Source organism: Pyrgilauda ruficollis, unplaced genomic scaffold, assembly GCF_017590135.1.
Source record: "Pyrgilauda ruficollis isolate IOZ18807 unplaced genomic scaffold, ASM1759013v1 scaffold75, whole genome shotgun sequence".
NCBI classification, from domain to species: domain Eukaryota; kingdom Metazoa; phylum Chordata; class Aves; order Passeriformes; family Passeridae; genus Pyrgilauda; species Pyrgilauda ruficollis.
Window position 1 is genome coordinate 796,776 of NW_024529377.1, and position 12,904 is coordinate 809,679.

At 38.3% G+C, this 12,904-nt stretch overlaps 1 protein-coding gene across 1 annotated transcript in view; it reads right to left on the bottom strand.

Annotated features, from left to right (window-relative positions):
- The window catches only part of UGCG (UDP-glucose ceramide glucosyltransferase), a 39,096-nt gene that overhangs the window by 7,470 nt on the left and 18,722 nt on the right, over positions 1–12,904 (bottom strand). The window contains exons 2-3 of the mRNA XM_041486346.1: positions 3,903–4,044; positions 522–624 (exon numbers count right to left, since the gene is read on the bottom strand). Coding sequence (XP_041342280.1) covers positions 522–624; positions 3,903–4,044 — 245 coding nt within the window. The remainder of the gene's footprint in view (positions 1–521; positions 625–3,902; positions 4,045–12,904) is intronic.

Sequence of the window (12,904 nt, forward strand, 5' to 3'; positions counted from 1 at the left end):
CACTCCTTTATATCCAGCTGACAGACATGGTAAAGGTTTTTTGTTTTTTTTATATCAGAGGAAAAAAAAACCAATTACATTTTACTATCTTGTTCTAATACCCCTTTCCTCTGTTAATTCAAATATAAAGTGAAGAAAGAGCCATACAGCCTAAGCAGACTAAAAAGGATTGCTGCAAAACCTCAAGCTCAAATACAGCCACACCTCTGAGACACTTTCTGCACATTTAGTTCAGTGCAAAGACAGGATTTAAACTGTTGTTTTAGAATTAGGAGGAAAAATTGCAGGGGGTTACCCAAGCCATTCCTCCTAAAGTTTTTTTGGACTGATGTCACAGACAAACTTACTTTTTACCACAAACTGGTGATTAAGCCACAGAAGCAACATGGGCTGAACAAGACAACTATTTATTTAAGTCCATATACATATGGAGTCTTCAACTCCATGTAGAGTATTCCATACGGATTTGAAGACCTATCATTTTACAAGTCAGAATCCCACCTTCAAGTTGCACTGCTTACCTATAAACAGTCTAGCATCAACATTTGGGTATTTGCCAAGGAGCTTTTTGCACACATCAATAGCTGGATCATCATGATCTTGCACACAGAGTAGTACTTCATACTGGTAAAAACAAAAATGTATACACTCACATATATATTTACACACATACAGCTAATATCCGTACGGTCTATGAAATAAAGCTTAAGAGTGTAGTAAGCTGAAAAAATAAAGAGTGCTGTTATAGAATTAAAAACAAAGGGTTTGTTTTACAGCTAAATGAGTCTAGTTTTTTAATGCACAGCCAAGTACTTGTGAAAAAACAACTAAGGCTGTGTCTCAATGAACTCTTTTACTGATGAGCATTACTTCTGCTGTTATTGGAGGGTTTCTATTATTCACGAAATAAGATGTTCTGGTGTACAAGGTAAAATTTTTGTTTTCATTTCCATTATTGCTCACATACAAATCTTAAATCCACTATTATATTCAATGAAATGACAGCACCTGAAATATTAAAGAATGAGGTTATGATACACTGTGACTGCATCCCTCTGAACTACATCTTCCATTCCTTCACTTTATAGACACATATGCAGAACAGAGTTGGAAGACACCCCACAGAGAACAGTACATGTACATATGTATACTTAGTTGTACAACAAAGCTCGGGAATAAGTATATGTAACATATCTGTATTTTTTATTAACAGAGTAATGGTTGAAAAAACAAGTGGTAAGGGAAAACTGCTGCTACATATTTATACAAGCTAGTGATACTGGGCAAAGAAATAAATGACTCAACATTGAGGCAGCTTTGATAAAGGTACTTCTGCTTTTGCAATGAGGTAAATACTTCTTACTTGATATAACTTTTTTTTACCTTGTTAAAATTAGAGATATTAAAGCTCCAATACAAAGACTAAAATACAAAAAATGCAAATTTCTGATCGAGATACCCGGAAGCCATTTTTACAGTCCAAGACTGAAAAATTCAGTCACAAGAAGAACCAATTTTCTTGGACATTTGCAGTAGTTGCTGTAAAAAAGAATCCCAACTAGCAATCAAAACAATTCTTATTCTCCCTTATACTACTTTATCATTTCACTAAACTTTATTTTCACTAAACTACTTATGCAAAAACTATCTGAATTTTGAAAGCTTCATATTGGCTCTATAATGAAAATTTTTGATGTTTTTTGTTAAGTAGGTGGTATCACATACAATAGAAGACATTAAGCTAAACATATATACTTCAAATTAATGAATGGTACTTTTTTACACAAAAGCCTGATCTACTCTAACTCCATTCAGAATATTGATGAAATTTATGAACATTTAAATGACAGTTAAAATTTGTTCTAGCACTACAATCTATCAGGCAAATATCTTTACCTCTCAGAATGCAAACTTAAAGTCAATTTGGCTAAGGAGCATGCAGGGTTTGACTTCTACCATCTTACAGCATGGGAGAATGGATTTTAAAAGAGCTGTCTCATTAAGCAGTCAGGTCCTCTCATCACAACAGAATCTTGATAGCATGAATGCCATAGAAATAAATAACTGAAGAAATTATATTTTTTACTGCACATTAAATTAAATTTGTAAAATAAAACTGGTTTTCCAAGTCATTATATAATCAATCTTCAATCCACAGCAGCAATGATACTTCTATATCCATATTCTCCAAGAAATTCAACGAGAAGTTAACCAGATATTTCAGACTCCAATATTTGAGAACAGAAAAATTCAAAATAAATGGCCTTTGTATGCAGTACCAAAGTAAAAAAAATGCTTATTGACACAAACATTGCCATCAGGTTCATTTGTATTTAACATAATAGAGAAACTTTTGCAGAATTACAATATGCACTGTAGGTGAGAACTCTTCACTAATAAAAATATTATGTCTAAGTCCTGCAGTTTTGAGACAGCATAACTGGATTCCATTCAAGACAAGAGTATTTCACACATGGACTATCACAGAAGAGAATCATTATCACTGCAGGTTGAATCCACCTTCACTGAAAAAAGTTTCAGATTAATCTTTCATAATAATTTTTCACTGCACAGCTGAACTTTGAATACCAGGCAATATTGTTACTCTAATTTTTGTGGTTGATCTCTTCCAGTGATTCTGGACAGTAACTATAAAAGTTTTTTCTTGTAAAGGAAGATCCAACATAACTAGTTTTTTTCATCATTAAAAAGTTTTATTTGCAGCCAAATGTTTCAGCTGCATAATGTTTGGATGTCATGAGAGGTCATATAATAGCTTATGATATTGCTGAAGATTCTTTGCACTGTTTGCACTATTGGCATATGCAGCTTGCCTCAAGTATGCTTTAAAATCTGCTTGGCCAACTTTATTGCACTTTTTTGAGCTGAAAGAATTCATACGTGCATGTCTGAAGCTTTTCAAAAGGCTCAAAGCTTCATTACAGAAAAAGTTTCCAATTTCTGATTAGTTCCAAGTATTAGGGACTTTTATTTGTTTTACCCTGCCTACTGAGGTGTCAGTTTAAGGCTCTTAGAATACACAAACAAAACTTACTGTACAGCTCACACAAACCTCTGACCTTTTACAATTGGAGAAGCAGCATCAGATGCAGTTTTGAGAAGAATTGAGAAAAGAGGAGTTTTCATATTAAAGCTAAACTTCAAATTTCAGAATTCAGCAGACATAAATTCAGTAAAAAATGTACTTCTTCCCATCCACAGGAGCATACTTCAAATATTGAATGATACAACAAACATATGCAGGCTTCTTTTAAGCTCTTTAGAGCAAGGAGAGCATCTGACACACTTATCAATTACATTGTTTTTGCTTGTATTACACATGCAAACAGTGCTCAACAGCAAATGTAAGCTTTTATGAACTATTTGCTCCCCAACACTAACACATAGCTTAGAGACTACCCTACCTACCAACAACTGGTGAGGTACACTATGTCATCACTGAGCAACTCTTCACTAGATGAGCCATCAGTAAGAACCACCAAAAAGTTTCAAGCTATCAGTTAAAGTATTCTCTATTTGAGGATCTCTTACAGAGAAGTAGTCAACTGAGAAGAATTTCTTGCCTCTCAAGTTCTTGCAGCAGTATGAAACACTTAAGTCTATAAACACCACAATACACGAGTATTGATTAATCTTAGTGGAGTGTAGAGTATGTTTCACCCCTAACATACTCTACACTCCCAGCATTGGGCATGCTCCTCAATGAACAGCTTTTTAAAAAGGAGTAAGTTTTGCTTGCAACATGTAAAATATGTAATGATACCTTTTCTACAGATGGAAGAACAATTCTTCCAAAACAATCAAGCAGCTTCCATCCAAGCTTGTCATGTGACTTTTTGAGACAGAGGAGGAAAAAAACCTACACTAAATAATATACATACTTTAGGATAATCCAGCTCAAAGAAGGTTTCTAGGTTGTTGATCAGGTTAGGATCCACGCCTTTTAACGGCTTTAGAAGTGAAACACCAGGAAGCTTGCTATATGGCTGTTTGTCCGTGGCTTTCTTATTGAGGTGGAGGCGTCTGTAATGAGAAATAGCATATAACACCACTTAAGAAAATACGCTAGAGAAAGCCATTCAAAATACAGTCAGAACTAAGAAAGCTTTGGAGTTAAAATTGCTGCAAAAAGAATTAAATCTAGTTGCTGAAAAAACAGCTCTTTTTCTATCCAACAGTTGATGTCAACAGCTGATGTCAAAGGCAACACCTAAAAAAACCTTAGCATGACATGTAGTATACATTCAGCTTTATTTAACTTAATAGATATTTCAGATTAATGCATTTTGCACAATGCATTTTGAGCAACAGGAATATAACCTTTTTCAAACTGCCACAGAGATGAGATTTTTCTGCCTTCCTTCACAGCATTAAAACTTGCAGTATGTGAAAAACAAAGTTCACACTTGAGAATTTTTAAAAATTTAATATGGGATAAAAAAAAAGTACAACTATCCAGAGCTGGGGTGTTTTTGGTGATGGGCCAGAAAACACACCAGTTAGTGTAAAACAATATTCTCTATATACTGTTACATGACATACATTAGTTTAATTCATTATTCAAACATTCTTGTGATTTTTTATGTTTCAGGGATTTTCCTGCTCAGTTTTTGACCTTTGACTTGTCTGCATGCCATCCTGTTGATTAGATCAATATATTTTATTTCTTCTTGTGGTTTTATTCCCTGATAAGGAGGGTTAATAAATTCTTCTTTTCTCAGTGCTCTGCTTTTTTGCCTCTATTACCTTGTCTTTCAGATAAGACAGTCCCTGAATGTGGGAAATTACTTAATTATTTTACACCATTTGCTGAGTTAGTTACATGAAAAAGCACTTCAAGATCCCACAGTCTCTATTAGGCTACGGTCTAAGAAATTTTATGTATATATATATTACACTACTATTTAAAGAAGCTATACGGTGCCTACATAAACTGAGAGATTATACTATGCCAAAAGCACTTAAAAGTAAGAATATATTGTACCATTTCAAATAACAACAACATGCAAAAACTAATACTTAAATGCAAAAGCCAATATAATATTGTCATTTATAACACAGTATTATAACAAAATAATAATAAAAACCAATTTACTGTAAACAAGGCAAAAAAGTTAAAGGCTCAGGTGCTTTTTCCTTCATCAAGTTATGCAAAGTTCAGAGCAAACTGAAAGCACAGGGGAAACAGTTGATCATACTGATCAGTTTATTAACAATTTCAAGAAAAGATTAAGGATCAATTAACTAGTATAAAAATCCTGACACCAGGCTGAGTCAGAACCATAGATAAACTTTTACACACATTTTCAAACAGTTTCTGGTATTTCAGCAATGAATCAGAATTGTTTAGGTTTTGAAAAAGACATTTATGATCATCAAGTCACACTGTTAACCCAGCACTACCAACTCCACAACTCAACCATGTCCCTAACTGCCACCATGAATATATAAAATGTGTGGGCAATAACATCACAACTCACTAAAATGAATGTTTAATCTTACAACACTGAGCAGACCCTCAGTGTTGCAAGGGACAGTGTCAAACTGGCCCCTGCACCTGGGCGTTCCCACCTGCGCCAAGTGTGGATAAACCCACGGAATTCTGAACTCTTCAGCGCATGGTGGTGGCGACGGAGACCCTCACCAGCGAGAAGATCTGATGGAGGGGAGCAACAATCCGTCTTTGGGACCTTGGATGGTGGCACACTTCCAACTAACCCCTGTCACGCTGCCCCTGTCACCCTACTCCCCATGCATACCTCTTTTTCCATTTCTTTCTTTCTTTCCTCTTCCTTTCCCTTTGCCTCTTTAACTATTACATAAAATACATCAATTTTTTGGTACCAACATCTAACCTCCTTTGGTTTTAATCATGTTTTTTGGGTATATTTCGAATCTTTCTGGGTTCAATCTCTTTTATTCACAAGGCTTCATTTCCTTTGGTTTTCTGTGGTAAACCACATCATAATAATGGGCCAGTATACAATTGAATTTGCATGAAGAAAATATATATACACAAATAACTGAAGGACAAGTATCTGCAGAAACAAAATTTGTAAATTAACATATGTACCACATACTGCAGTTCTCTACCATGAAGAATAGTCAGATTGAAAGACTATTTTCTTGCAATATGAATCTAATGACATCAATTCTCATCTTTACCAAGTGAAATTACTGGACTATGAAGAAGCTCCAGTAAGAGAAGATATTCCAGTAAATCTCTAGGGTCTTTTTTTCCCCTGAAGTTGGACAGTGGCATTTGATACCTAATCAGCCCCAGCCAGCATGTTTGCATTTAGGCAGGTTAGTGGCTAGACATCATGAGCATAATGTTACAGAAAATAAACAATGGGTTGACCAAAAAGACAGAAGAACAAGGCAGATTATGTCCTAGTGCTGTTTTTGAGTCCAGGCCTGGGCTCTTCAGAGGTAAATTGAATAGTCTTGCTAACCATTTAACTGACCAAAGGATGGTCAGACCAAAGGAAAAAAAGAAGCAGTAATTCAGATAGCTACCCCAGGCAGAAATTTTCCTTGCAATGTTCAAAAACATAACAGGAAATAAGGCCTTTAGTGCCAATAAAAAGGGAGAGTGTCAAGAATGCAACTTTGACCAGGAAGGTCAAAAAGTAGGTAACGCAAGGGAGAAAAAAAAAAAGTGTAGCAATTCATAGAGCTTTGTACAGCAACAAAATCCACGACAAACAGGAAATACTATAAGTGTCAGTGTACTAAGTTGTGAAGACAGCTCTGAGGCAGGACTGTGGTGAGTAAGCATGAAGTGAAAAAACTGCAGACTTTTGCAAGGTAACATATTACAAACCATGCTGACACAGTATTATGAGGGTGATTAATGAATTACAGTAAGAGAAAGAACAAGAGAGAGAAACCATGCAAAACACACAAATAAGACATGCAGCATTATCACAATCCATTCAGCTCTGAAGCATAGTACAGTTTTGACAGCAACTGGAAAGACTGTCCCTAACATTCTATCTTAAGACTTCAGTTCATGTGCTATTCATAACATTGCACAAAAGTGGCAGCCTGCCCTTTTGAAAGCACTGTGGTATTGTGATGCTAAAGTAACTATGGTGCTCTGTTAAGAGTCCATGTACCAAACAGCAAATTAGCAGTAAACCAATCATTTTACACTGGGGACTATTTGTGAAGTGACATATTCTGAGAAAAAATTAAATTGAAAACCTACCAGAGAAACAGGCCAACCATTAAAAAAGTTACAGTATTGAAATTCAGGCTAACATGTAACATGGAAGTCAAAATAATAGGCTAAATTTAAGGATCATTAACACTGTTGATGTAAGTACATTTTAAGTGAATCTGCTACAGTATTATGTACCAAAGTCTCCAAAGAGAGGTAAGATGAAGATGTTGCTTTTGAGCACTAACTTGTGCTTATGCTGGTTCAGTTCTCTTAGACATACTTTGTGATCATAAAGGTCTTAATTTCTATATTACTCTGCATGTATAACACATACAGTTCAAAATCACAAAACCAAGCAATCCTTTCTCAAAGGTTCATACCATGTATAGAGTAATACATGTTATTTTGCACTGGTATTAGTTTAAAGCAGTCAAAACCACCAATGACCTTTGAACTCTGAAACAGGTGCTGGCAGAGCAGCGTTCATAAGCACTTTCAGATAACAGGTGTGAACGTAGCTAGGTTATATCTAAGCACTTTGGGACCCACATTTATTAAATTAATCAGCCTGCAGTCCCTAGGTAGTGAAACTGAATTTTTCTTTATACAGTGTGGTACTGGCATACATAGATGAGAAAAGAAAAAAGAAAAAGCAGCCATATGGGAATCATGTCAAGAGCTGTAGTTTCACTATCCAGCATAATGGAAAAAGCACCTGCAAAATCTTACGTAACTTGGTTGCTTATCACAATAATAATTAACCCCCAGAAGTACCTGTACCCCAGATTTCCTGTTAGCAGAGGAGAAAAAAGTCTCCAAAGACAAAATCCTGACAAGTTATCACTGTTTAGAATGAATTCTTGCTAATCTGTGCCAAATTATGAAAAAAAAAAAAAAAAAGAAAAGAAAAAGAAAAAAAAGGGCTAAGACAACACTTCCTCTCCCCAGCTCATTACTGGCAGAAGAGTATTATCACGGAATGATTTGGTCTGTAAGGGACCTTAGAGGCCATCTCGTTCCAGTGCTCTGTCACAGGCAGAGACACATTCCACTAGATTAGACAGCTGACTGCCCTGCCCTACCTGGCCTTGAACATTTCCAGGGATGGGGCATCCACAGCTTCTCTGGGCAACCTGTTCCAGTGCCTCACCTCCCTCAGAAGTAAAGCATTTCTTCCCAATATCTAATCTAACCTACTCCACCAGTTTGAAGCCACTCCCCCTTCTCTTATCACTACATGACCTTGCAAAAAGTCCCTTGCCATCTCTTCTAGCACAACTAAAAGCCGTGCTACAGTAGACAAGCTGCTGGGTCTCTTGGACATACACATTTTAAACACAGCTAAAAAACCTCAACAGTCCTTCTTCCCTCATGTCAACCCTCCCTCAGCAGCTAGTTTAACTAAAGAACTATCCTGTTAGAAGGAGGTAAGTAAATCTTGATGAGAAATTTGTAACAGATACTTAAATATTGCCAGACAGCAAAACAAGATGCAGAAAGCACTTATGACATTCCTTGAAGACTGTGGTTTCATAGACCATCAAGATAAGGTAGCAGATCACTACCTCTGAAGGGGACTTGTTTTCCTGCTTCTACTTCTGAATTTTTAGTGATCTAAAACATCTCAAACAGGCCTTTGTGGAGTGTTGGTCTGCTATGGAATACAAGGCATAAGGTCTTATCATAAACAAGAATAAGAAAATGTGAGATTATTCTCCTTTTGGTAACAGAAAGGTAAAAAGGATGAACTCCTCATATCTTCTTCACTTCACATATTATATATATAATGAAATATATTTGTCTATATAACTATACATTTAACCATGTATATATAATTAAAACACTCCCAAAAGTTGGTACCTTTATCCACAAAAGAAAAAAAAATTACATTTGCTTCTGGTATACCACACTGGTCAGTACATTAAATACAACTGAAAAAGACCGGGGGATTTCAAAAAGTATTACAGACGACCTCTAAATTCATGAAAATGTTAACAGCATCACTGCTTCACTAATATTAGCAGACATAAAATCCTACCCCTAATGCAATAGTATAAAGACAGTTCCATATAAGAAGTCATAGACAGCTAACAAAAAAGTTCCAGTACCTCACAGCAGTAACTTTTTATACAGTCATCTGATCCTTTTAAAATTAAGTAACCAAGAATCCTTTTTATACAGAAATAGGACTTCTATATGGAAAATAATGTACCCAGAATAATATCCTTGGGACAACTGGTTACAGTATCAGAACACAAATAGTTTCTCCTCTATCCTCCCAGTTGCAAAGAAGGATGAGAGAAGAACATCACAGAAAGATCAAGCAGAATATAATACCTGGCTCTTAACTGGTGTCATCAGCAGAATTTTAGGTTTCTTGATCCATGGTTGAATTACGTGACACCATGGCCTGCTGGCAACAGATGGGATATACCTGTCTCAAAGAGGGGGAAAGGATTTTTGCATAGGTATTATCACAGCTCATTGTAGGCACTTTAATTTAAACAGGGAAGGGATAAATATCAGGCGTGGCAGAAATAAGCTTGGGGACAGCCTGTTAGTATTTAAGGAACAGTGTGGTAGTGAGTTCTGTCAGCTGGCCATCTCAGTGGAGGCAGGGGATTGAGATCTATGTTGCAGCAAAGACACAAGAGTCACTGATGTCCTAGAAACAATGGAAGTGTTTGAAAACTGTCACAAACCTCCAAAAAATGGTGGCAGGATTAATTGTCCAGCTGAAGTGCATCTACACCAATGCATGCAACATAGGGCAAAAACTGGTGGAGCTGGAAGCCATTGTGCAGCTGTAAAACTATGACATAGCTATCACCATGGAAGGAAGGTGCAACAACTCAAGTGCTACAATGGATGGCTATAAACCTTTCACAAGGGATAAGCAGGGAAAGAGAGACGGTGGGGTAGCCAGTATGTTAGGGACTGTTTTGATTGTCTAGAGTTTGATGACGGTGATGATAGGGTTAAGTGTTTATCGGCAGTAATCAGGGTAATAGGCCAAAAAGGCAGAAACCCTGGTGGAAGTTAGTTATAGACCACCCAACCAGGAAAAAAAGACAGATGAAATATTCTACAAGCAGCTGGGAGAATTTTCATAATCATTAGCACTTTTTCTCATGGGGACTTCAATTTAACAGATGTCAGCTGGGAATACAATACAGCAAAGAAGAAACCATCTAGGAGGTTCCTGGAGTGTGTAGAAGATCCCAATGGTGCCAGGAAGCTGAGTGGGGGGCCCCCACTGGATCTTTTGTTTGGGATCTGAGGACTGGTGGATGCTGGGATGATTGATTGGAGGCTGTCTGTGGCTCAGCAATCACAAAATGATGGAGTTTCTAATTCTTGGAAAAGCAGGAAAGGTCAGCAGACCTGCCACCTAGGACTTCCAGAGGGCAAGACTTTGGCCTGTTTAGGAGATTGTTCAACAGTGTACCTTGGGGGGCTATCCTCACATTCAAGAAGGGAATCCTAAAGGTACAGCCAGCAGGCCATCCACATGTGCCAAAAGACAAGGCAGAGAAGATTACTTAGCTGGCTAAAAAAGAGGCTTTGGCTTGAACTCAGGATGAAAAGAAGAGTTTATGACCTTTGAAAAACAATGCAGGCAGCTCTGGTGTCATTAAGTTATGGACAGAGAAAACTAGATGGGCCAAAACACAACTAGAACTTGATCTTGCTACTGCCATAGAAGACAACAAAATGTATATATAAAAACACATTAGCAACAAGAGAAGAGCTGAGAACTTCCATCCTTTACTGGATGCAGAGGGATACATAATGGGAAATTATAAGGAAAGGCTCAGATACTGTCTTCTTTGTTTCAGTTTCTAATAGTGAGACCAGTTGCCCTCCAGATAACAAGGTCCCTGAGTGAAAAGAAAGGAACAGGGAGCAGAATGAAGGCCCCATAACCTGGGACAAACCTTAGACATACAAGTGTCTGGGGGCGGATGGGATCCATGCAAGGCTACTGAGGGAGCTCAAGGAAGTGCACACCAAGCCTCTTTTTATCACTTACCAGCAGTCCTGGTTGTGAGGGAAGTCCCAGTTTACTGGAGGCTACCGACACAACAGCCATCTGCAAGAAAGGTTGGAAGGAGGATCTGGGGAACTAACTACAGGCCTGTTAGCCTGACCTCAGTGCTGGTGAAGGTTCTGATGCAATATCTTGAGTGTGGCATGAACAGGACAACCTGGGGATCAGCATAGGTTTAGGAAAGGCAGGTCCTATTTGATCAACCTCATCACCTTCTGTGACAAGGTGACCTACTTGGTAGATGAGGGAAGGGCTATAGGTGTTGTCTACCTTGACTCAGTAAGGCCATTGACACCATTTCCCACAGCATTCTCCTGGAAGAAACTGGCTCCCCATGTCTTGGACAGATGCACTCTTTGCTGGGTTAACAGCTGGTTGGATGGCCAGGCCAGAGGATGGTGGGCAATGCAGTTAAGTCCAATTAGCATCCAGTCAGCAGCGGTGTTCCCCAGGGATCAGTATCGGGTCCAGTCCTGCTTAATATCTCTATCAATGATCATGTGAGGGGATTGAGTGCACTGTCAGTAAGTTTGCAGATGACACCAAGCTGATCTGCTGGAGGGCCCTGCAGAGGGGTCTGGACAGCCTGGATTGACTGGCCAAGGCCAATTGTATGCGGTTAAACAAGGCCAAGTGCCAGGTCCTGCACTTGGGGCACAACAACCCCGTGCAGAGCTAGGGAGGGACGGGTGGAAATCAGCCCAGAGGTGAAGGACCTGGGAGTGCTGGTCAACCACAGCTGAACATGAGCCGGCCATGTGTCCCTGGTGGCCAAGAAGGCCAATGGTGTCCTCCTGGCCTGTACCAGCAATAGTGTGGCCAGCTGGACCAGGGCAGTGACTGTCACCCTGTACAGTGGTGAGGCTGTGCCATGAGTGCTGTGTTCAGTTTTGGATCCCTCACTATGAGAAGAACAGTGAGGTGCTGTAGTGTGTCCAGAGAAAGGCAAAGGAGCTGGGGAAGGGCTTGGAACACAAGTTTCATGAGAAGAGACTGAGGGAGCTGAGGGTGTTCATCCTGGAGAAAGGGAGACTTAGAGGTGACTTTATCATTCTCTACAACTCCCTGAAAGGAGACTGTAGTGACATGGGGGTCAGTCTCTGGTCCCAGCAACAAGTGACAAGACAAGATGAAGGGCCTCAAGCTGCAGAACTGGGGTAAGTTTAGGTTGAATATTAGGAAAAATTTATTCATCAAAAGGCTTAGCAAGCATTGGAATGGGCCATCCAAGGAAGTGGCAGTTACCAAACCTGGAGACAGTTAAAGGGTGCGTAGATATGGCACTTATGGACACAATTTAGTGGGGGACATGGCAGTGTTCAGTTAACAGCTGGACTTGATGATCTTGGAGAGCTTTTCCAACCTAAACTATTCTGTGACTCCATATGTTGCTATGTTTCCTATGTGAATAATATTTTTCTATTTATAATATTATATAATAAATATATATGAATATAATTGCATTTTATATAATAAATATATATGCAGGTTTTTGTCTGCATGTGAAGGTGGAAGGGATGGGGCATATATAAGCAACCATTGTCATAGCTCTAGTAGATCCCATCAGGAAGCAAAACATGGAGGCAGAGAAACACAAGACAATTCTGCAATGATACAAGTAAGGCTGAATAACATACTATTATCAAGTACCTATTTCTTATACT